Genomic DNA, 21,905 nt, shown 5'->3' with positions numbered 1-21,905 from the left:
TCTAGTTGATGCGTGGAATCATGACTTAAACTTGATGCTTGACCATAGGGCCTGGAAGCATACATTTCCATGTGTGCTAAGAGGACCAAATTGATGATTAAACTGTTGAACAGAACCTACCACACCCCTGTTTTTCCACTCCAAGTGTTTTCAGAATGTGGAAATGCTTTGCTGGAAGGGGTGTGGTCAGATGGCTTCTTATATTCACATTTAGAAGTTCTACCTAGTGGTTAGTAACTTCTAGAAAACGATTACCCAGAATGTTGTTGATATTTTAGGGGCATCTGCTCAGTAACACCTGAATTAGGACTATTGTGCCGCTGGACTAGGGCAACTGCTTCTAGCAGCTAGCTTTACGATGGCTACTTTTTGGAAGACCAGCCTTACCTTACTATTGCGCACTGGAGAACACAGGTCAAGAACATTGCAGACATTGAACTGTTATACTTTGATCTTAAAAATGAACACGCAAAATATGTTTGTATATTGGTCCATACCACAAATCTTTAGAAGCTGTTTAACTATTAGTTGGTCTGCTATTGCATGTGCCTGCATTTCTCGTGCTGTCTTAACTTCTATGGTGGGGTAATTTCAGCTGTCCTGTTTGTACTGATTCCAGAATTTGTACCCTCTCTCTGGATGCCATATCTCTTCTGTGCACTATAGAGGAGTTTTACAAGTTTATGTTTCTTAATGTATGCTTTGAAAATGTTAACAAATAAAGAGTTTAAAAAAATGTTCAGCTTCTTCTGAACTAAGGGACTGCTTAGCCAATTCTGAGTGGAACCATAAGCTATATCTGAAGAAAGGACAGCAAATTGCTATTATTGTTTGGACTTTTAAAACCTATATTTTATAGTTGTTTCTTGGAACAAAAGTGCCAATTTGCATATTTAAACATACTTCCTACTTAAAAGATTCCCCCCCCCCCCCCAAATACTCTACCAGGGTAACTGTCACACTTATCATGATATTTACATTTTTTTTTTTGTAATTGACAATTTTTTATTAGAAGTAACATGGAAAACAGGTACAATAATAAAATATGCATACAAACATCAAGTTTTCTATACTGAACTCCCAGCCCGCCCCCCCCCCCCCCCTTCAGTACAATAGCAATTCAACACATACCTGAGGATAAAAGAAAGGAAAAGGTAGCAAACTCTGCTATACTGACATTTCCACCCAAAGTGCACAAAATGAAGGAGAAGTATGTGCACAATAAATCTTGGAAAAAAGAATCTCAACCATTAGAAGAGCACCCCCCCCCCCCCCCCCCAAGTATCACCAATCTCCTACAAAAAGTAAAAAAAAGAAGAGAAGAGAACAATGGACAAACAAATGATGGGTTGGTTATCACACTAAGCAGGTAGCCCTTGGGCTTTGATCCACAATACAAAAGGACCCCAAACCACTTCATAGGATAATAAGCGATTGTGGCATAATACAGTAAGAATCACCAAGCGATGATAATTATGTAAGCGAGAAATGACCACCTGGATAGAAGGCACGTCTGGTCACTTCCAATATCTGGCCAATTAGTGTTATAGGTTAGACTGCGGAGTTAGCAATCTGTCAGTGATCTGATAGCGATTTGCTAGGGAGTTAGCAATTAGTTGTATGTTTGCTGCTCGAATTAGCAATCTGTTATGGAGAAGATGCTTGATGGGAGGAGCAATCAGGTGGGAGGAGCAATCTGTAGAGAAAGTTCTGTGTAGCGGGCTCCTGGAGAGGGAGGAGTCAGCAATCTTGTAGTGTCTCAAATATCGTCTTGCTAAGGTGTAGCAATCTGTAATGAATCTGATATAGTTGTGGGTGGATCCCTGGGTCGATGGCAGATGACCACGCTCTCGGGAGGATACCCCAAGAGGGACCACTGGCTAGGCTGGAGTATGGAGACAGACACATTATTTCTTTTATTAAACAGATTAGTAGAAACCACCAGAGGTGGCAGTAGTGAGCTGATATGCCTGGCAGGGCTGTAGTCCCTCAGATACTGGAACAATGATCCCAGGATGGCTGAGCTGTTGAGAAACTGTAGAAAGTGAGTAGGCAGAGTAGGCAGAGTTCATGAACAGAACTAAATGACAAAACTCACGTAAGGTCTCAAGTAAGCTCAGGAGCTGGAAAGGATTAGGCCCTCGAGGAGCGAGTACCTGGTTCCAGGGAAAGCTCTGAGAGAGCGATGGTAACTCACATTTGTTTGTAGCAGCAATAGCTTCCAGACAGTAGAGAATCTTCAGAGTGTTCAGGAACATGGGCCCTCGAGGAGCTAGTACCGGTTCCTATCTGTAATCTGAAAATAAAGAAAAGAGCGAGGCCCCCGAGGAGCGGTTACCTCTGGTAAGTCCAAGGAGGCAGAGTAGCTTGGATAGCCAAAGCGAGTACGTAGCCATATGCTTAACCGTATCCGTATCCGTCCTTGCTAACTCGGTTTGTTAGCGTTTTCAAAGACCTTTAAATATTGGAAGCAGATGACGTCATCTCAGGGGGACTCCCCTGAGGTTCGCGCCCTTGCTGGTACAAGAGTCGGGACGCGCGCACCCTAGGCATCAGGACAAGATGGCGGAGTTGCAGCGTCGAGCCAGTCCAGTACGCCAGAGGGAGACGGCATGGAGACGCCATGGTAGCCAGCCGTCCATCACACCCGGAGGGAGTCGTCACAGAGGTAAAGAGGGCGGAATGAGGGCGTCGAGCAGCGACGAACGCAACAATTAGCAACGAGCCGCAATAAATACTTGCTGCCAGAGACATTGAGAACTTTTATCCATCCCAGGAACTGGGATACTAAGTAAAATATGTCAAGGGTCAGAAATAACTGCCACTCCCAAAAAGTGTGAAATCCAATCCATAACTTGCTTCCAGAAAAAGACAACTACCCCACATTGCCACCAAATATAAAAAAAGGTGACAATTTGGCCACACTTCTTCCAGCACTCATTTGTCAGAACAGGGTACATATGATGCAGTTTAGATGGAGTCACATACCATCGATACAGACGTTTATAACAGTTCTCTTGCAAGATAGCAGAAATAGAACATTTACTGGCATATTAAAAAGCTAAGTCCCAATCCTCAGTGCTCAAACAGTCACCTAAATCTAATTCCAAAGCTTGCATATGCTTAAAAGGTTCATGTAATTGTCCATTAAGGTGGTTATATATTTTGGATATGAAACCTTGTAGCTGATCTGCTTGATCACAGAAATTTTCGAATAGAGACTTGCTCGAACACAAGGTACCAGCCCACTTCGTGGATTCTATAAAATTCCTAAGCTGAGCCTAAGCTAAAAAATCCACACTCCCCATTTGGTATTTATCCCTTAAATCATTAGTATGTATAAAAGTACCCTGGGAACAATGGTAATCAATGCGAGTAATACCAAGAGTGTACCAAGTAGCAAATACCCACAGGAAAGATGGTATTGTGAAAAAGGTGAGTGAGATAAAAGTAGGAACTAGGACTAACTAGGTGAGATTTCCATTGAAACCAAACCCATATAGTGTTTTATAATGCATAGGGGAAAGCACTGCAATGGACGCCAGGAGGATTTTGGTTGCCAGGGAACAGTGGATAATGGCATTACACTCACTAGAGCTTGTTCAAATAGAACTCACTATTTCACGAACTTCCTCCTATGTATAATCAACCAATGATCAAAGTTGGGAGGCCGCAAAATGCTATATTAGATTAGGAGTGGAGGAGTAGTCAAGAGCATAGGATAGTAACAGTAATAAAAATAGGAAGAGTCGTGCACAGATAAAGGAATGAGGCAAAATGTTCATTTTGACAATAGCTATATGTTCCAGCCAGGAAACCTTTTCCCTATGCCACTTGTCCAGATCATCATCTATGGCCTTCCACAGGGGAATATAATTTAATGTAAATAAATTGGACAACCAAGGACTGATACGTACCCCCAGATATTTAAGTGAGTTTGTGGCCCATTTAAAATGGAACTTCAGTTTAATATTACGGACTTCTGAACTCCACAAGATTAACATTCAGAAGTTCAGATTTGTCAAGGTTAACCTTAAATCTGGATACCCCACTAAAAATGCCTAACTCAGATACAATACCCTCCAAAGATGAACAAAGATCAGTCAGTGTAAACGAGATATCATCAACAAAGAGTAATAATTTAAAGTGTAAATCTCCCAATCTAACCCCCATAATGTGAGGAGACATTCAAACTCTGGTAGTAAAGGGTTCTAGAAATAATACAAAGAATAACAGTGACAAGGGGCAGCCTTGCCTCGTACCTCTTCCTATTCCAAAACCATCCCCATAAACACTCGAAAGTTCACATAACTTCACTATCCATTGTAAAAAGAAGGGCCCAAAGTGCATTTTCCCCAAGGTTTTAAATAAGAAGGGCCAATGCACTAAATCAAATGCTTTTTCAGCATCAATGGAAAGCAAATGGATTGTTTTGCCTACTGACCCACCATAAAAGGTCCACAATTTTGCGGACATTATCGGCCACCATGCGATTGGGTATAAAGTCATTTGGGCAGAGTGAACTAATGAAGGCATAAGCAAATTCAATCTTTCAGTGAGAACTCTGGTCAATATCTTCAGATCTAAATTAATCAGTAAGACCCACAAAGAGTGGGTTTCTCTGCCAGGTTTTGCTATAACTGAGATCTCAGTCACATTGGAGTATACTGTAAAGGAACCTCCTTCCCTGATATAATTAAACATGTCTGTTAATGGGGTTGGCAAAATGTGGGAATATTTCTTGTAATAGCCGCTAGAGAACCCATCCAATCCTGGGGATTTTCCAGATTTTAAGTTTGATAACATGTAAAACTTCTAGAGTGCTAATGGGTTTATCAAGAAATTGTTGTTCCATACTGAGAGAAAGAGCTAAAATAATCATCTATATTAAGGTCGTCAATATCCCTATCTTTACTATAGAGAGAAGCATAAAACAATGTAAAGCAATCCCGTATGTCCGAGAACATAGTGACCACTGCCCCATGTGTATTTTTAATTTCAGCTATGCAACCTTGTACAGTAATGGCCTTCATTCGTCTGGTTAGATAACGACCAGCTTTATTACCCCCATCATAATAGACCTGTTAGGTTAAGTCAAGTCGATGAGCTAACAGTTCATCTTCAAGAGAGTGCAGCTTAGACCTAACCAAAGAGAGTCACTTAAAAATAGATTTAGAATGGGTCGCTATATGCATGTGTGACAAATGGGAAATTTTGGCTAATAAAATAATTTGAGCCTTTTCTCTTTCCCTCTTACGGAATGTGGCATAAGAAATAAGGAGGCCCCTCGCCACAGTCTTGGAAAAGTCCCAAATCACCCCCATAGACATAGAAGTATGGGTTTGAAAGTACTCTTGCAATTGCTCATCCAAAAATTTAGAGAAAGAATTATCCTTCAACAAGCTTTCATTTAGATGCCAAAAATGTTGACCTTGATCCAGATCTTGAAAACGTACATCAATCCAAGTTGGCGCATGATCCGACCAATTTATATTCCCAACTCCCACAGTCACCATCCGATTCTGCAATACCTTACCTATAAGAAAATAATCAATACAGGAGTATGACCCATGAGGGGGGGAATAAAAAGTATATGCACGTGAAGTGGGACATCGTTGCCTCCAAATATCAGCAAGACTCCATTGGAACATTAAAGAGGGCAAAAACTTATTCGTCCCTTGCAAAGACGAAGTAACTGGGTTTGAAATATCTAGCTTTGGGTTTCTAGTAAAGTTAAAATCTCCACCTAACATTAGGAGTCCCCCTGCATGAGCTAGGAGGACTTTGCTCTGTAAAAATGAATACTGGGCAGAGTTAGGAGCATAAAGGCTAACTATTGTAAAAATGTCCCTGCCCACCCTTAATTTTACCAGACAATATTGACCTGAAGGATCAGCAAGCTAGAAAGCAATTCATGAGCCAGGTTGCAAGAAACTAAGATACCCACCCCAGTATATCATGCCCCTTTAAAACTTGCTGCTAAAAATATATGTGGATAGTTTGGAAAAGATAGAAGATGTTCATTTCTCTTCCGTAAATGTGTTTCCTGAATTAAGGCTATGGAAGCCTTGTGATAAGTTAATCCTTGAGATAAGAGGTGATGCTTTCAATAAGTGTTGAGACACTTGACATTCAAGGAAATTATCCTTTAAATCAATAAGATATAAACATGCCCGTACTGTGATGCTGCGCTCATCATACTGTAACCAATAAATGCCATACCATGCTCTCAGAGAATGTAAAAATACAGAGATAAATTAAGACCTCCCCTCACATTCCCCATAACCCATATGAGCCACCTTACCCAACAGGCGGATCATTCCATTCCCAGGGAAGAATACCATCAAAACAAGAAGAGCTTCCAACCAAACTCTCCCTGCTATGCTTTGAAAAGAAAACAAAATCAAAAAATGTCCCCTGCAAAAGATGCAGGGGACATTATTAGAACTGTATAAAGCAAGCAACCTGAAAACTGCAAGTCAGAACGAATCACAGATTAAAAGAGCACAATCCAAGCAATCTGGAAAGAGAAAAGTCTACAAGTCCATCAGTCCTGGTCAGACAATACCGAACAGGAGTTCTCAGAGTGTTGGCAAAGCCTCCTTCCGCCTCTTCCTGCCCGGTGCCAGTGTGGATATACATCCGTCTTCAGCATGGTGGATGCCATTTTGGGCACCATGAAAGTAATGTTCAGATTCGCTTTTTTAAAAGCCTCTTCAGCTTCAGATATTGACTTTAGCCAGTAAGTTGAGCCTTTAGACACAAATTGCAGACCAAAAGGGAAAGTCCAACGATAGCAGATACACCCTGCTCTTAATGAACTCGTCACCTCCTTCAGCACATAACATTTGCTCAGCATCAAAATGGGCCAAATCGTTAAAAATAGCCAACGTGTGCCCCTCAGAGATCCACTTCTTTTTCCATGCTGCCTCATAAACTAAAGACTTTTGCACATATCTGTGAAAGCAGAAATTGTTGACTCTGGGGCGATTATCTGGCCTGGAGCCCAAAGCCCCAATTGTGATAAGCGGGAGAAGAGGATCTTGCTCTGCAGAGCTAGTCGCACCATTACTGAGCAGGAAGCTACAAAGTTTTAATGCAATATCTCCTACATCCGCAAATTCGGGAGTGTCCAGTACCCCACGAATCCGCAAATTGCAGCGCCACGATTGATTTTCTAAACCTTCTAGCTTGTCTGCTACAAGCTCGTACTCAGCCTGCTTTTGCTTGTGTTGTGCATTGATAGTAGTGAGCGCCTCACAGTGACTCTCCACTCTAATACCCAGCTCGTCAACTCGTGTTCCAAGTGCTGCCAGTTCCTCCCGTAACTCCAAGATCAAGGTCAGCAATTCAGTTTTATGTTGTTTCAGGTCGGATTGCAGTTTAAGGAACCACTCCCGTAACTCATCTCGGGTTGGCAAATCAGCAGAGCCCGAGCCTGTGGCGATGCGACTCAAAGAGCACTCAATGTCTTTCCCACTGGTATCCTCTGTGGCCTTTGCAGCTTGCTCATCGTCACCTCCTGAAATCTCCTAGGCATGTTTGCTGAAGAAGTGCTTTAAATCAGCCATTTTTCTTTTAGCTGCCATCAGAGAGGTAAAGTGAAGGAGATAGCAGTATAAATGTCCAAAAATGCAGAGAATTCAATAATCAGGGGAGAGGAGCTCATCAGTTAGGCAGTCCTCTTAGTTGACATTGCTAGAGCGCCCCCCTCAATATTTACATTTTAAGTTACAGTTCTTGCAAATGGACAATTAATTAAATGAAGAAGGGAGATCAAAAGCAAGAATAGATTCCTCTCAACTTGACTGCAACTCAGCAACTAGAGATTTGGAAGGGTGGCTATAGCAACAGAGAGTTTGAAGAATGAGAAATTACTATTTATCTGATGATTTCCTTTTCTTTAGGACAGTCAGATGAATCCAGAACAAGTGGTTATGCACCTCTACCAGCAGATGGAGATGGAGCAAATTGACATCACAGTATATATACCCCTGCAGTGACATCAGCCTGCCACTATTTTCTTTAAAAGCAACTGAGGACAAACTAGCAAAAATCTTGATTAAAAACAGATAAACATTTCAATACTCAGCCAACAGGCAACACTGAGCTCAGACAAGAATGTAATAACACTAGTCTAGTGACTGGAGTAACACTTACTAGTAGTCCCTGGAACACATAGGCCCACAGGAGGATCATTATGCAATCATTCGGCAGCCAAGGGAGGGAAGCTGGATTCATCTGACTGTCCTAAACAAAATGAAATCATCAGGTAAGTAGTAATTTCTCATTTCTTAGCATCCAGTCAGATGAATCCAGAACAAGTAGGATGTGCTCAAGCTACTACCGAACAGAGCAGGAGGCTGCCCGCAGTCTAGTCAAAACTGCATGTACAAAGGCCGCATCTTCCCGAGCATGAATATCCAGATGATAATACCTGAAAAAGATATGTAAGGAGGACCATGACGCAGCTTGGCATTTGTCGTCGGGAGACCACAATCTAACTTCTACCCATGACACTGCTTGAGCCCTAGTGGAATGAGTCCTAACCTGACTAGGTAATGGCTTCCCAGCAATCACATTTGCAGCAGTGACTACCTCCTTAATCCAGCGAGCTATTGTAGCCCACGAGACTACCTCTCCCTGTCTACTACTGCCATGAAGGAGAAACAGGCGAACCAACTTCTGCAAAGGCTCAGTAACCTCTAGATACCTGACAATATATATCTTGACATCCAAGGGTCGCAACAGACAATACTCCTCTACATCTCTCTCTCTGCCCAGAAACAGCAGGGAGGAGGACTGATTCAAGTGAAACTTAGTGAACACGTTCAGTAAAAAGGAAGGAACAGTACACAGCTGTACCGCTCCTGGAGTCACCTGGAGAAATGGCTCCCAGCAAGACAAGGCATGCAGTTCAGAAACTCTGTACACAGAACAAATTGCCACAAGGAACACCATTTTCAAAGTCAGCAACCGCAAGGACAAGAGTACGTAGCAGTCTAAACGTAGGGCCTGCCAAAAAATCCAAAGCCAAATTAAGACTCCTTAGGGGCACCGGAAACCACAAAGGAGAATGAAGATGTTTCACACTTTTCAGAAAATGGGCCACATCAGAATGAGTTGACAAAGATCCACCTTACCTGACCCCTGAAACAGGTGAGAGCTGCTATTTGCACCTTTAAGGAACTGAGAGCCAAGCCTTAATTCAAGCCATCCTGCAAAAAATTCCAAAATAAGCAGAATATTGACCAAGGAAAGAAGAGTACCTCGATCCGCACACCAAACCTCAAACACTCTCCAAACGTGCACATAGGCCAAAGATGTGAAGAACTTTCTAGCTCTTAGCAAGGTGGAAATCACTACTGCAGAGTATCCACGTTTCAGAAAGCAAGCCCTTTCAAGGGCTATACCGAAGACAAAATCAAGTTGGATCTACATAAAGAACAGGTCCCTGCTGCAATAGGTTCCTGTGCATGGGAAGTCAAAGCAGCGAATCCACCAGGAGTCTCTGCAGATATGCATACCACAGTCTCCTGGGCCAATCTGAAGCGAACAAGAGCACCATATATTTATTTTAAAAATGTATATACTGCTTAATCAATGGAGGTAGGTCAAAGCGGTTCCAAAAAAACATACATAATTTATCACAAACCAATATAAATAGTCTAAATAAATAAAATAAAAATTAAATTCACATAAAGGTCATTAAGCGAAATACAATAAAAAACAAAACATAAGAAGAAAATCATAACAGTAAGGAATTCACAATGAGAGGGTGTGAAGGAGGGACAAGGAAGCTGAGAGGAACTTAGTCTGCAGAAGGCTGCTTCTAAGTGATTGTACAAAGGTGAGTCTTTAGATTTTACTTAAAATCTTTGATGTTTGATTGGAGCCTGAGATCAGCTGGGAGGGAATTACATAAGGTGGGACCAGCTACGGAGAATGCACGGCATCTTGTGAGGTCAAGTCTAGCAATTCAGACAGTAAAAACTTCAAGCAAGCATTTGTTCACAGAACGGAGCTGTCTAGACAGATGATATAGTCAGAGAGAGATGCATTGCTAGATGGCTGAGGATTTGTAAAGAAGGTTATGAATTACAGAGAGGGTTTTATAATGTATACGTTGTAAAATGGATAACTAATGCAGGGAAAGAAGAATAGGAGTAATATGATCTCTGATTATCGTACCAGTGAGAACTTGAGCAGCAATATTCTGTACCAACTGAAGTGGATGTAAAGCAGAATCTGGTAAACCTAGTTATAAGGCATTGCAATAGTCAAGTTCAGTAAGGATCAAGGCCTGTAAGACGAGGCAAAAGTCATTGGGGAATAACAGTGGTTTTAACATTTTAGAAGGTGAAATTTATAAAAGGAGTTTTTTTTACAACAGAAGAGATGTTATGAACCATAGATAGTTCAAAGTCTAGGGTGAATCCTAGGTTACACACCTTGGTAGATATGACAATGGAGTGGTTATCAAAGTTGATATAAGGAGGGTGGCAGGATGACTGGAGGATTGTAGATAAATGCAGAATTTCGGTCCCTCTCTGGCATTCGATCCTTTGAATCAATCTGCCCAACATGGGCCACAGAGGAAAGGCATACAGCAATTTGTCTTCCGGCTACTCCTGCACTAGGGCATCGATCCCCAATGATTTTGGATCTCTCCTGAGACTGAAGAATCGCACAACTTTTCAATTGCAAAAAGTCACCAACAGGTCTAGGAATAGGGAACCCCCAACGAATCCGAATCAGCTGAAACGCCTCATCTGATAATGCCCACTCTCCTGGGTCCAGATTCTCCCTGCTGAGAAAGTCTGCTCTTAATGTGTCTTTGCCTGCAATGTGCAAGGCTGAGATCATCTGGAGATGTACTTCGGCCCATTCCATAAGCTGATCTATTTCCTGTGACACTTGTTGGCTCTTGGTACTTCCCTGCTGATTGATGTAAGCAACAGTCGTTGCATAGTCCAACATTGTTTGGACCATTCGACCCTGCAGCCTGTCGCCAAACCATAAACGTGCCAAATAGACTGTCACCACAACCCTACACCACCATTCCCAAAGCCAACAGAGGATAACTGATAATTGCTGGCAGTGATGCAGGGAGCAGGCAGCAAGAGGCCAAGTTGAAGGCTAAGACCCCTCTTTATACCCACAACACAACCCATCAATGACAACTCATCCCATCTCCAGCAAAGCTCTAGCCACAGAGATGCACACAAGCTGGTGGGATCTGCACAGCCCAGAAGTGCCAGCTGTCCATGCAGATGAGGTCAGTGACTCTCGCCTGGCAAATCAAACAGCTGAAACCCTCCTTCACTTCCCCCCAGACCATGATAAGTGAAGGTTGTGTGGATGGCCAGTTGCACAGGGATACATATTACATGCAGCGTTTGTGAACATGGTGCAGTTACACATTTTTTCTTTTAATATATACAATATTTTTGTTTACACACATTACTTGTGTTATAGCATGAATAGAACTATTTTGCCATCCATACAACTAAAAACTCAATGAACTGCTAGCACCATATTATAATACGCAAGATTCGTAAATAACATTGCTACAGCATAGATGTGCATTATTTGAGCAATTAGAATCTTTAGGTTGGATATTTCATGGAAGTTATATTACTTTTGAAAACAGGTTATATGGAATATTTCTGGTTGCTGGTGACCAATAGAGAAATTACTTACCTGATAATTTCGTTTTCCTTAGTGTACACAGATGGGACTCAGGACCAATGGGTATAGTGCTCTTCTTCAGGCAGATGGGAGACGGCGTCAGATTTCAAAGCTGACGTCACTCTAGATATGCCCCTGTAGTAATCTCAGCTCTTCAGTATTCTCTTCGAAAAGCCATTGTGGATATATCTTCGTTTAAATAATGTGATTAAACTTGATTAAAACTTGATTGAACTGGTTCAATTAATTTCCAAACTGGAGACCGCCAGTGCACTCAACCAATTAACGCCGACACCGGAAAACTGTGTGTCTTGAACTATGGGTTGGCCGTGGCTTACCCATATTTGCTTAGACTCGAGTTTTGCTATCCGAGGTTCCCATTTTCTGGAGCAGCCATGGGCGGGATGCTGAGTCCATCTGTCTACACTATGGAAAACGAAATTATCAGGTAAGTAATTTCTCCATTTCCTAGCGTGTAGCCAGATGGACTTAGGACCAATGGGATGTACAAAAGCTACTCCCAGAGAGGGCGGGAGGCTGCCCGTGGCCCACTTAGTACTGCCCTCGCGAAGGCTGCGTCTTCTCGGGCTTGAACATCCAGGCGGTAGAACCTGGAGAAGGTATGTATGGAGGACCATGTTGCCACCCGACAGATCTTGGCGGGTGACAGTAGCTTGATTTCTGCCCAAGAAACTGCCTGTGCCCTCGTAGAATGAGCCTTAACATGTAGTGGTAAGGGCTTTCCTGCCTCTATGTAGGCTGCCTTGATTCTTCCTTGATCCAGTGGGCTATGATCATCCGCAAGGCCGCTTCTCCTTGTTTCTTCCCGCTGTGAAGAACAAACAAGCGATCTGTTTTGCGCACCAATTCCGATCTTTCCAGGTACCGCACTAGGAGTCTGCTGACATTTAGATGGCGAAGAAGGTGTGAGTCTTCCGAGTCCTTATGTTCATCCAGAGATGGTAGTGAGATGGTTTGGTTCAAGTGAAACTCGGAAACCACTTTCAGTAGGAAGGAGGGGACAGTGCGCAGCTGTATGGTTCCAGGCGTGAACCTAAGGAACGGTTCCCGAAAGGATAATGACTGTAGTTCGGAGATGCGATGAGCTGAACATATTGCCACCAGGAATACCGTCTTCAATGTTAAGAGGCGTAGTGACAGACCACGTGCTGGTCTAAAAGGAAGCCCCAGCTAGGAAGTCTAATACTAGATTGAGATTCCATAGAAGCACCGGCCACTTCAGGGGTGGTCAGAGTTGTTTAACCCCTTTCAGGAAGCGGGACAAATCCGAATGGATTGATAGCTGGAATCTGTCCACTTCGGCTCTGAAGCAGGACAGTGTGGCTACTTGGATCTTGAAGGAGTTGAGACACAACCCCTTCTTCATACCGTCCTGTAGGAACTCCAGAATCATGGGAATCTTGGCTGTCCACGGGAGTATCCCACGGTCCTCGCACCAGGCTTCAAATACTCTCCAAATGCGAATGTAAGACAGGGATGTGGAGAACTTGCACGCTTGGAGCAGGGTGTCAATCACGGCCTTTGAGTAACTGTGCTTCTTCAGGCGAGTCCTCTCAAGTGCCAGAGCATAAGAGAGAATCGAGACGGATCTTCGTGGAGAATCGGGCCCTGCCGGAGAAGTTCCCTGTGTGGAGGTAGGCACAGAAGGTTCCTCCACAAGGAGTCTTTGCATGTCTGCGTACCATGGGCGTCTTGGCCAATCCGGGACCACTAGCAGAACTAATCCCCTGTAATGTTCTATCTTGCGGATGACCTTGCCCAGTAATGGCCATGGAGGGAAAGCATACATTAAGTCTTCCTCTGGCCAAGTCTGGACGAGAACGTCAATCCCTTGGGAGTGTGGCTCTCGTCTGCGGCTGAAGAACCTGGAGACTTGGACACTGAGATGGGTGGTCAGTAGATCCATGGCTGGGAGCCCCAATGATTTACTATCAGTTGGAAAGCTGTGGTCGACAGCATCCATTCTCCCGGGTCCAGGCTCTCTCTGCTGAAGAAGTCGCTGAGACGTTGTCTTTTCCTGTGATGTGGGGGGCCAAAATCCCTTGTAGGTTTATCTCCACCCATGCCATGAGAGGGTCTATCTCCAGAGACACCGGCTGACTCCTGGTTACTCCCTGGTGGTTAATGTAAGCCACTATTGTAGTGCTGTCCGACATTACTCGAATCGCTTTGCCTCAGAGTCTGTGGCTGAATCATAGGCACGCTAGTCTGCTCGAGCTTCCTGGTGGTTTATGTTCCATTCCACCTCTTCCTTGTTCCATTGTCCCTGGGCCATCAGTTCCTGACAGTGGGCTCCCCACCCTCACAGGCTTGCATCCGTGGTGAGCAAGTTTCAGTTCGGTGGGGATAGGCTTACTCCTCTGCTTAGGTGGTCTTCCTGTAGCCACCACTAGAGCTGAGATCATACGTCTGCTGGTAGTTGGAGGCGAATTGAGTAGTCCTGGGACACTGGATTCCATATGACAGTAAGGATTGCTGGAGAGGTTGCATATGGGACCTTGCCCACAGGACGACATCCAGGGTTGATACCATGAGGCCGAAGACTTGAAGATAGTCCCATACCTTGGGGCGTGCATTGGTCATCAATCATCGTAATTGTTCCATCAGTTTCCTTCGCCTCGGAGGAGGGAGGAAGACTTTGTTCTGTTTGGTGTCGAAACAGGCCCCCAAGTATTCTAGAGATTGAGAGGGTTGCAGACTGCTCTTGCCCGTGTTCACGACCCAACTGAGTTCCTGCAGTAGGCTCTTGACTCTACTGGTCACCTGCCGGCTCTCTTCCGAAGACTTTGCCCTGATCATCCAGTCGTCCAGGTAAGGGTGTACCAAGATCCCTTCCTTCCTTAGTGTTGCGCCACGATCACCATAATTTTGGAGAATGTTCTGGGGGCGGTTGCTAGGCCAAAAGGCAGCACTCGGAACTGGTAATGGTGACCCAGTATCGCAAAGCATAGAAAACGCTGGTGGTCCTGATGTACTGGAATGTGAAGGTAGGCTTCGGAGAGGTCCAGGGAAGTTAGAAACTCACCTGGTTGTACTGCCATTATGACGGATCGAAGAGTCTCCATGCGGAAGTATAGTATCCACAGATGCCGGTTGACGTTCTTGAGATCCAAGATGGGCCGGAATGATCCTTCCTTCTTGGGAACGATAAAATAGATGGAATAGCGCCCCGTATTTTGTCAGGGCGTGGGAACCGAAGTTATTGCCTTCAGACTGAGTAGTCTTGTTAGAGTGGTTTCCACTGCCATTCTCTTGGTGTGGGAGTGGCAGGGTGACATCATAAATTTGTCTCGAGGGATGCTGCGGAACTACAGAGAGTAACCTTCTCGAATAATATTTAGTACCCATTTGTCTGACATTATCTCGACCCATCTTTGGTAGAAGAGGGCAAGTCGACCCCCTATCTCTACTTCCTGTGGATGGGTTGGCCCATTTTCATTGTGGAGCACGGTTGGAGCCTGTCCCTCTCTTGGTCTGTCGGTTCCAAAAGGGCTGGGGACCATCGGGAGCGACGAGGTGCCTGGAACTGCGAGTTCCTGCGAGCCTCTGCCCTTGGTTTTTCTGGGAGAGGGACGCTGAGATCTTTTATTCCTATCTTCTGGTAGCTGAGGCTCTGGGGATTCGCCCCATTTGCTGGATAACTTCTCCAATTTGCTTCAGAATAAGAGAGATCCTTTAAAGGACATTCTTGTGAGATTCACTTTAGATGTCGTGTCCGCAGACCAATTCCGTAGCCATAGTTGTCTTCTGTCTGCTACTACCGAGGCAATGCCTCTGGCTGAGGTACGCACCAGGTCTAAGCTTGCGTCCGTCAGGAAAGCTGCTGCAGGTTCCATTGTCTCACTGGTATACGTTCCAGAGTTATTTGCCTCTCTCGAGAGGAGCAAGTAGGAACGTGCCACCAGTGCACAGCAGGAAGCAATCTGCAGTGTCATTGCTGTTGCGTCGAAGGCCTGCTTGAGGATGGATTCCAATCGTCTATCCTGTGTATCCTTCAATGCAGCCCCTCCCTCAACGGGAATCGTTGTTCTCTTTGAGACAGCACAGACCACGTTCGGGAAATGCAGGCATTCCTTGGTCGCTGGCTCTAGAGGATATAGGGCTTCCAAGGCCCGACCTCCTTTGAAGCTGGCCTCCGGGGTATCCCACATCAGGTCAATCAGTTCCTGGATGGCTTCCATCACTGGAAAGTAGCATGAGGCCTTACAAAGTGACACCAAGATGGGGTTCTTCTTTGTTTCTGCCATAGGGTCCGTGCCTGGAATACCCAGCATCTTCAGAGTCTGGGAAACAAGGACTGGTAATTCATCCTTTTGAAAGAAGTGAAGCATGGTTCAGTATGATTCCATCCCTGGAGGGATTTCTCCTTCTTGCAGGGAGTTGCCCTCATCATCTGAGGTGTCTGTGTCCCTGTCAGGGAAGTTCTTGGTTAGGCGAGGCATGTCTCAAGGCATCCGAGCGGGGCTGAGAGGATCTTGTGCTTCCAGCAGGGGTTGAGCCCAGGGCGCAGCCGGGGCTGATTGCGCCTGAACGAAGGCTTGCAGGCATTGGAAAAATTTCAACCAGGAGAAGGTCTCTGGGTCCATGTTAATCCCAGGGGGAGTCGGAGTAGGAACCCCAGAGGTGCCTTCCTGTGGAGACGTCATCTCGGAGATGACCAGATCTGGGGAGCTATCATCAGTAGTAGTTCCGGACCCATCCCCCGAAAGTAAGGGACCAGGCTTTGGTTCCCCCTGGGCTTCTTCGCAATGTTGACACAGGTAGGACTCAAATTCATGCTGCGCGGCTCTTATGTGGCAGGCTGTGCAAAGAGAGTGCCTTCTGGCCTTCTTGGGCACCGGTGCCATTGTGTTTGCACGTGTGCAGTTGTAAACGCGACTGTGCGAGTAGTTATGCACACGGGTGTGCTCAGTTGTGCGCGCGTCTCAGTTGTGCATGCCGCTGTGTGTGTAGCTGTGTGTGCGTCTGTATTGGACGCGCACAAGTTAGGCGCATCGGTCACCCGGCCTGCCCCGCACGTACCGCCAGTCGAGAAGGGAAGATGACGCCGACGGCACCCGTGCGTAAGATGGTGCCCCTCGAGGGTCTCCACGTGTGTGAACCCTTGCACCAGATCGGGGCCTAGCCCTGATTGGGGTTCCCTTTTTAACCTTGCCAGAAGAAGAATTCGGTACAGCAATCTGAGTTCTGGAGACCGGAGACCTGAATTTAAAGATTTTTTTCTTACCTGATCTCGGCGCTTACCAATCGTATGCCAGACGGTCTCCAGCTGCGGGGGGAGAGGGAATTACCTTCACTGCCGCGCTCGGTTCTGCACCTGCTGCCTTTCAGCCACACTGGGGGCTAAGTCCACGCCGGAAACCGGCTATCGGACCAAGGCACACCTCTGAGGGATATCGGAGATCACTTCAGGAATTCTCGACTGGGGGAGGGACCCTTAGGTATCACCGCAGGAGAGCGGGACTCGATCTTCTTTAAGGTAAATTTTGTTTCTTCTTTGCTGTAATTCTTAACACTATTCTAGTGTGTGGGATAGTGTCCGCATCTGCTAGGAGACAGAGAGATTCTGAAGAGCTGAGGTTACTACAGGGGTATATCTAGAGTGACGTCAGCTTTGAAATCTGACTCCATTTCCCATCTGCTAGCAGAAGAGCACATAACCAACTGGTCCTGAGTCCATCTGGCTACACGCTAGGAAACTAGAGATGTTGAAGGTCAAAGGATTAATGTACATAGTCATTATACAAGAATTATCTGCTCCAGACATCATTCTTACTATGAAACTTCTTAAACAATAGGAAGGTATGAATACCATAATTTTCTTATGTGTTTATAGGGGTTGGTATTTCCTGGTAATTAAGGCCAAAAATTAGAATGTGTTTCAAATGGTTTAAAAAAGCATGCAGTTCAAAAAGTTGGACTGAATCAACCACACATATATGCATAAGAAGCACAATATGGAGGTATGGAGCAACTATATATGCTGTTCCTTACTTCAAAAGATAACTTTTAAGTTGTTTAAAGGCTGTTTTATTAAAAACGTTCCAAAGTACCAATACAGTTCCGTAGATACCATATTTTGCCAGAGAGGCTGCGATGGGAGAGACAAAAGGAATGCACCATACATCAATTAAGTCTATAAGTTCCACTGTTTAAAACAGAGTATAATACCGAAAGTTCTGACCTATTGCTAATGATTCTGAATAATTTAAAATATTTATTCAATTTCACCTACAAGTGAATAATTTTTATAATTTTCAAATGCATGCCCACAAAGGAACTCTGGTCAGCCGAAATGACTCTTCTTTCCTCTCCACTGACTGCTGCCAGATTGTCCTGCACTTTCAGCTGTTATATATCAAAATTTGGAACAACTAATACTGTGCCTACAGCCATCCTACTCTGAGTTCAGGAAAAAAGCTACAACGTGGCTTTTCAGCCAAGCCTTTCCCTAAGACCCACATCTTCAGCCAAACTACCTGAACTTCCGACGAGAGACTGTGCTATATGCAACAGGGAGACAACTGGGTCTTGAAACTACTCACAAATGGGTTTCTTATGCTGAATCCCAAAGCTATGCTAAACTGCAAATTCTGATCTGACTGAAAGCTGTTCTAATGCCTCTGTTAATTTCAATTTTACTGAAACCAACTTTGGGAAAAGGCAAAATATCAAATATTCATAAATCAACAGGACTGCTCAAATCTACTGCTCTTTAAATCTGGTTCTGAATGGGGAAAACAAAAAACCTAAGCCCCATTCAAAACTGGGAGCTTTATTTATTTATTTAAAAATATTCTATGCTTCATTAAAACAGAGTTTTAATGAAGCATAGCTGCTTCCATAAAAACATTCAGAATTAATCAACTAAAGATGCTTAGAAATCAGCACAAACTAAAACCAGTACCCTTCTGAATATAGAATCAAAACTATCAGCAGCCCACTAGCTTGAAGAATGCTCCTGACACCTTTCGATGAGTTTTAATTACAACTTCAGTTAAACGCTTCCCTAAATAAAATGTTTTAAAAATGCTTTTTACATGTTTTAAGGCATATCTCCTTCAGGAGAGCATCAGGGAGTTAATTCCATAATATTGGGCCTGTTACTGCAAACAGCCTCTCATATGACTCTGCTAATCTGACAAGCCAGGCGGAAGGCACATCCAATAAGCATTGTCCGGAAGATCGAAGACTTCTCACTGGCCAATAAATTTCTAATAATGAGCTAATGCATTGCAGGGCTTCAATGCTCAGTGCCTTAGGAATCATTGATAAGATCTTAAATTGTACCCTCCATTCCATCGGCAACCAATGAAGTGAATACAAAATTGGAAAAATATGTTCAAAATGAGTGGTCACCGTAAGAATGCGTGCTACAGAGTTTTGAATTATTTGAAGAGCTTTAATGCAGACTGAAGAAGGCCAAAATAGATGGAATTACAGAAACCTAGTCTAGTTTAAAAAAAATATATATTACCAGCTAGTAAAAAGCAGCAGGTAGCCACTGGTATACATGAACAACACGGCTCAAAATTAACAGCAACTGAAATGTAGTTGTTATCACAAAATTCTTAAGCAATAGCTTGTATTTTACTCCAGCGCACACTCTCTCCCTCTCTGACCAGACCTCCGTTGGAATTGTGCAAAATCAAATATGACCAATGTGATCTCTACATGGAACGACGGTATATAAAATGTCTAAATAAGTAAATAAATACAGCCACCAACAATTTTCTTTTGTTACAGCCACTGCAGATGAAGGAATCAACCAACATTAAATATTTTAGGAAACTTTTGTCAATGTGTTCACCAAAATATCTGTTGGAAGAATGCTAACACTAGGGAATGGGGTTCTGCACTCACACCAAAGAGGAATAATAGAACACCTTCCTAACTTCAACGTCAAGTTCAGTTTGAAAGGTTCTCTGCTAAAATTAAACCATTTTAGTGCTGCTTGGTTAATATAGCAAAGTATTAATCAGAGGATTTTTTCGAGTAGTCCATCACATAGGAAGATTTTCTTACCTTAACATATGAAGGCTGCTTTTCAAGGATCAAATCTGCAACTTTCTTGGATACCTATAAAGAAATTTAAAAAAAAAAACTCATCTGTAAGATAGAAAATAATTTAATAGTTCCAACACGCCAAAGATTCACAATATTTATAGCCAGTGTAGTTCCAATGTGGCTCTGTCTACAAGGATCAAAGAGGAAAAGTGTTTTTCAAGTAGGGGTCAACTTCTTCCCTTTGCTCTAATTGATTCAGTATGGTGATACTAAAAATGGAGTCAAAAACTTTTTGCATATGTCCTTATCCATTTCTTATTGGTATCGCTCCTTAGATTGTAGCACGAAGAGTTCAGAATGAAGTCATCATAACATGATGAAAAAACTTTAATCCTACAATATTAGATAATATAAGAGACCCAAAGTGATGCAAACTAAGAACATAAGAAATTTTCATGCTGGGTCAGACCAAGGGTCCATCAAGCCCAGCATCCTGTTTCCAACAGTGGCCAAACCAGGCCACAAGAACCTGGCAAGTACCCAAACACCAAGAAGATCCCTTGCTACTAATGTAATTAATAGCAGTGGCTATTCCCTAAGGGGCGGATTTTAAAACGAGCGCGAATAGCCTACTTTTGTTTGCGCTCCAGGCGCAAACAAAAGTACGCTGGATTTTAGTAGATACGCGCGGAGCCGCGCGTATCCGCTAAAATCCTGGATCGGCGCGCGCAAGGCTATCGATTTCGTATAGCCGGCGCGCGCCGAGCCGCGCAGCCTACCCCCGTTCCCTCCGAGGCCGCTCCGAAATCGGAGCGGCCTCGGAGGGAACTTTCCTTTGCCCTCCCCTCACCTTCCCCTCCCTTCCCCTACCTAACCCACCCACCCGGCCCTGTCTAAACCCCCTCCTTACCTTTGTCGGGGGATTTACGCCTCCCGGAGGGAGGCGTAAATCCCCGCGCGTCAGCGGGCCTCCTGCGCGCCGGGACGCGACCTGGGGGCGGGTCCGGAGGGCGCGGCCACGCCCCCGGGCCGCCCCGGGCCGTAGCCATGCCCCCGGGCCCGCCCCCGGAACGCTCCCGACACGCCCCGAAAACGCCGCGCGGTTCGGGCCCGACACGCCCCCCGACACACCCCCTCCGAAAACCCCGGGACTTACGCGAGTCCCGGGGCTCTGCGCGCGCCGGTAGGCCTATGTAAAATAGGCTTACCGGCGCGCAGGGCCCTGCTCGCGTAAATCCGCCCGGTTTTGGGCGGATTTACGCGAGCAGGGCTCTTAAAATCCGCCCCTAAGGAAACTTGATTAATAGCAGTTAATGGACTTCTCCTCCAAGAACTTATCCAAACCTTTTTTGAACCCAGCTACACTAATTGCACTAACCACATCCTCTGGCAACAAATTCCAGAGCTTAATTGTGTGTTGAGGGAAAAAGAATTTCCTCCGATTAGTCTTAAATGTGCTGCTTGCTAACTTCATGGGCACCTAGAGAAGATAAGGCCATTGTGGAAAGATTAAAAGATTTCTTTGCTTCGGTGTTTACTGAAGAGGATGTTGGGGAAATACCTGTTCCGGAGAAGGTTTTCATGAGTAATGATTCAGATGGACTGAAGCAAATCACGATGAACCTAGAAGATGTGGTAGGCCTGACTGACAAACTGAAGAGTAGTAAATCACATGGACCGGATGGTATACACCAGAGGGTTCTGAAGGAATTCAAAACTGAAATTTCAACCTATCATTAAAATCATCCATTGCACCTGAAGACTGGAAGGTGGCTAATGTAACCCCAATATATAAAAAGGGCTCCAGGGGCGATCCGGGAAACTAGAGACCAGTTACCCTGACTTCAGTGCCAGGAAAAACAGTGGAAAGTGTTCTAAATATCAAAATCACAGAACATATAGAAAGACATGGTTTAATGGAAAAAAGTCATCATGGCTTTACCCAAGGTAAGTCTTGCATCACAAATCTGCGATTAGTAGAGGGCAGGATTTGGAGCACAGGATTTGGTGAGAGAGGTAACGGTGCTGGGGCCACTTGGCAATAGTGTTCATAATATAATCACATTTGAATTGATTAGAAGGGGGGACAGTATATAAATCCATGTCTCTAGCGCTTTCAAAAGGGAAACTTTAAAAAAATTAGAAAAATAGTTAGAAAAACCTGAAAGGTGCAGTTACAAAGATAA

At 44.3% G+C, this 21,905-nt stretch overlaps 1 protein-coding gene across 1 annotated transcript in view; it reads right to left on the bottom strand.

Moving 5' to 3' along the window:
- Positions 1-21,905, bottom strand: part of VPS50 (VPS50 subunit of EARP/GARPII complex) — a 620,793-nt gene that overhangs the window by 451,211 nt on the left and 147,677 nt on the right. Inside the window, 1 exon segment of the mRNA XM_029588894.1 lies at positions 19,738-19,791. Coding sequence (XP_029444754.1) covers positions 19,738-19,791 — 54 coding nt within the window.

This window comes from Rhinatrema bivittatum, chromosome 2, assembly GCF_901001135.1.
Source record: "Rhinatrema bivittatum chromosome 2, aRhiBiv1.1, whole genome shotgun sequence".
Taxonomy (NCBI): domain Eukaryota; kingdom Metazoa; phylum Chordata; class Amphibia; order Gymnophiona; family Rhinatrematidae; genus Rhinatrema; species Rhinatrema bivittatum.
The sequence above is the reverse complement of the archived record's forward strand: the minus strand, read 5'-3'. Positions and strand labels throughout refer to the sequence as shown.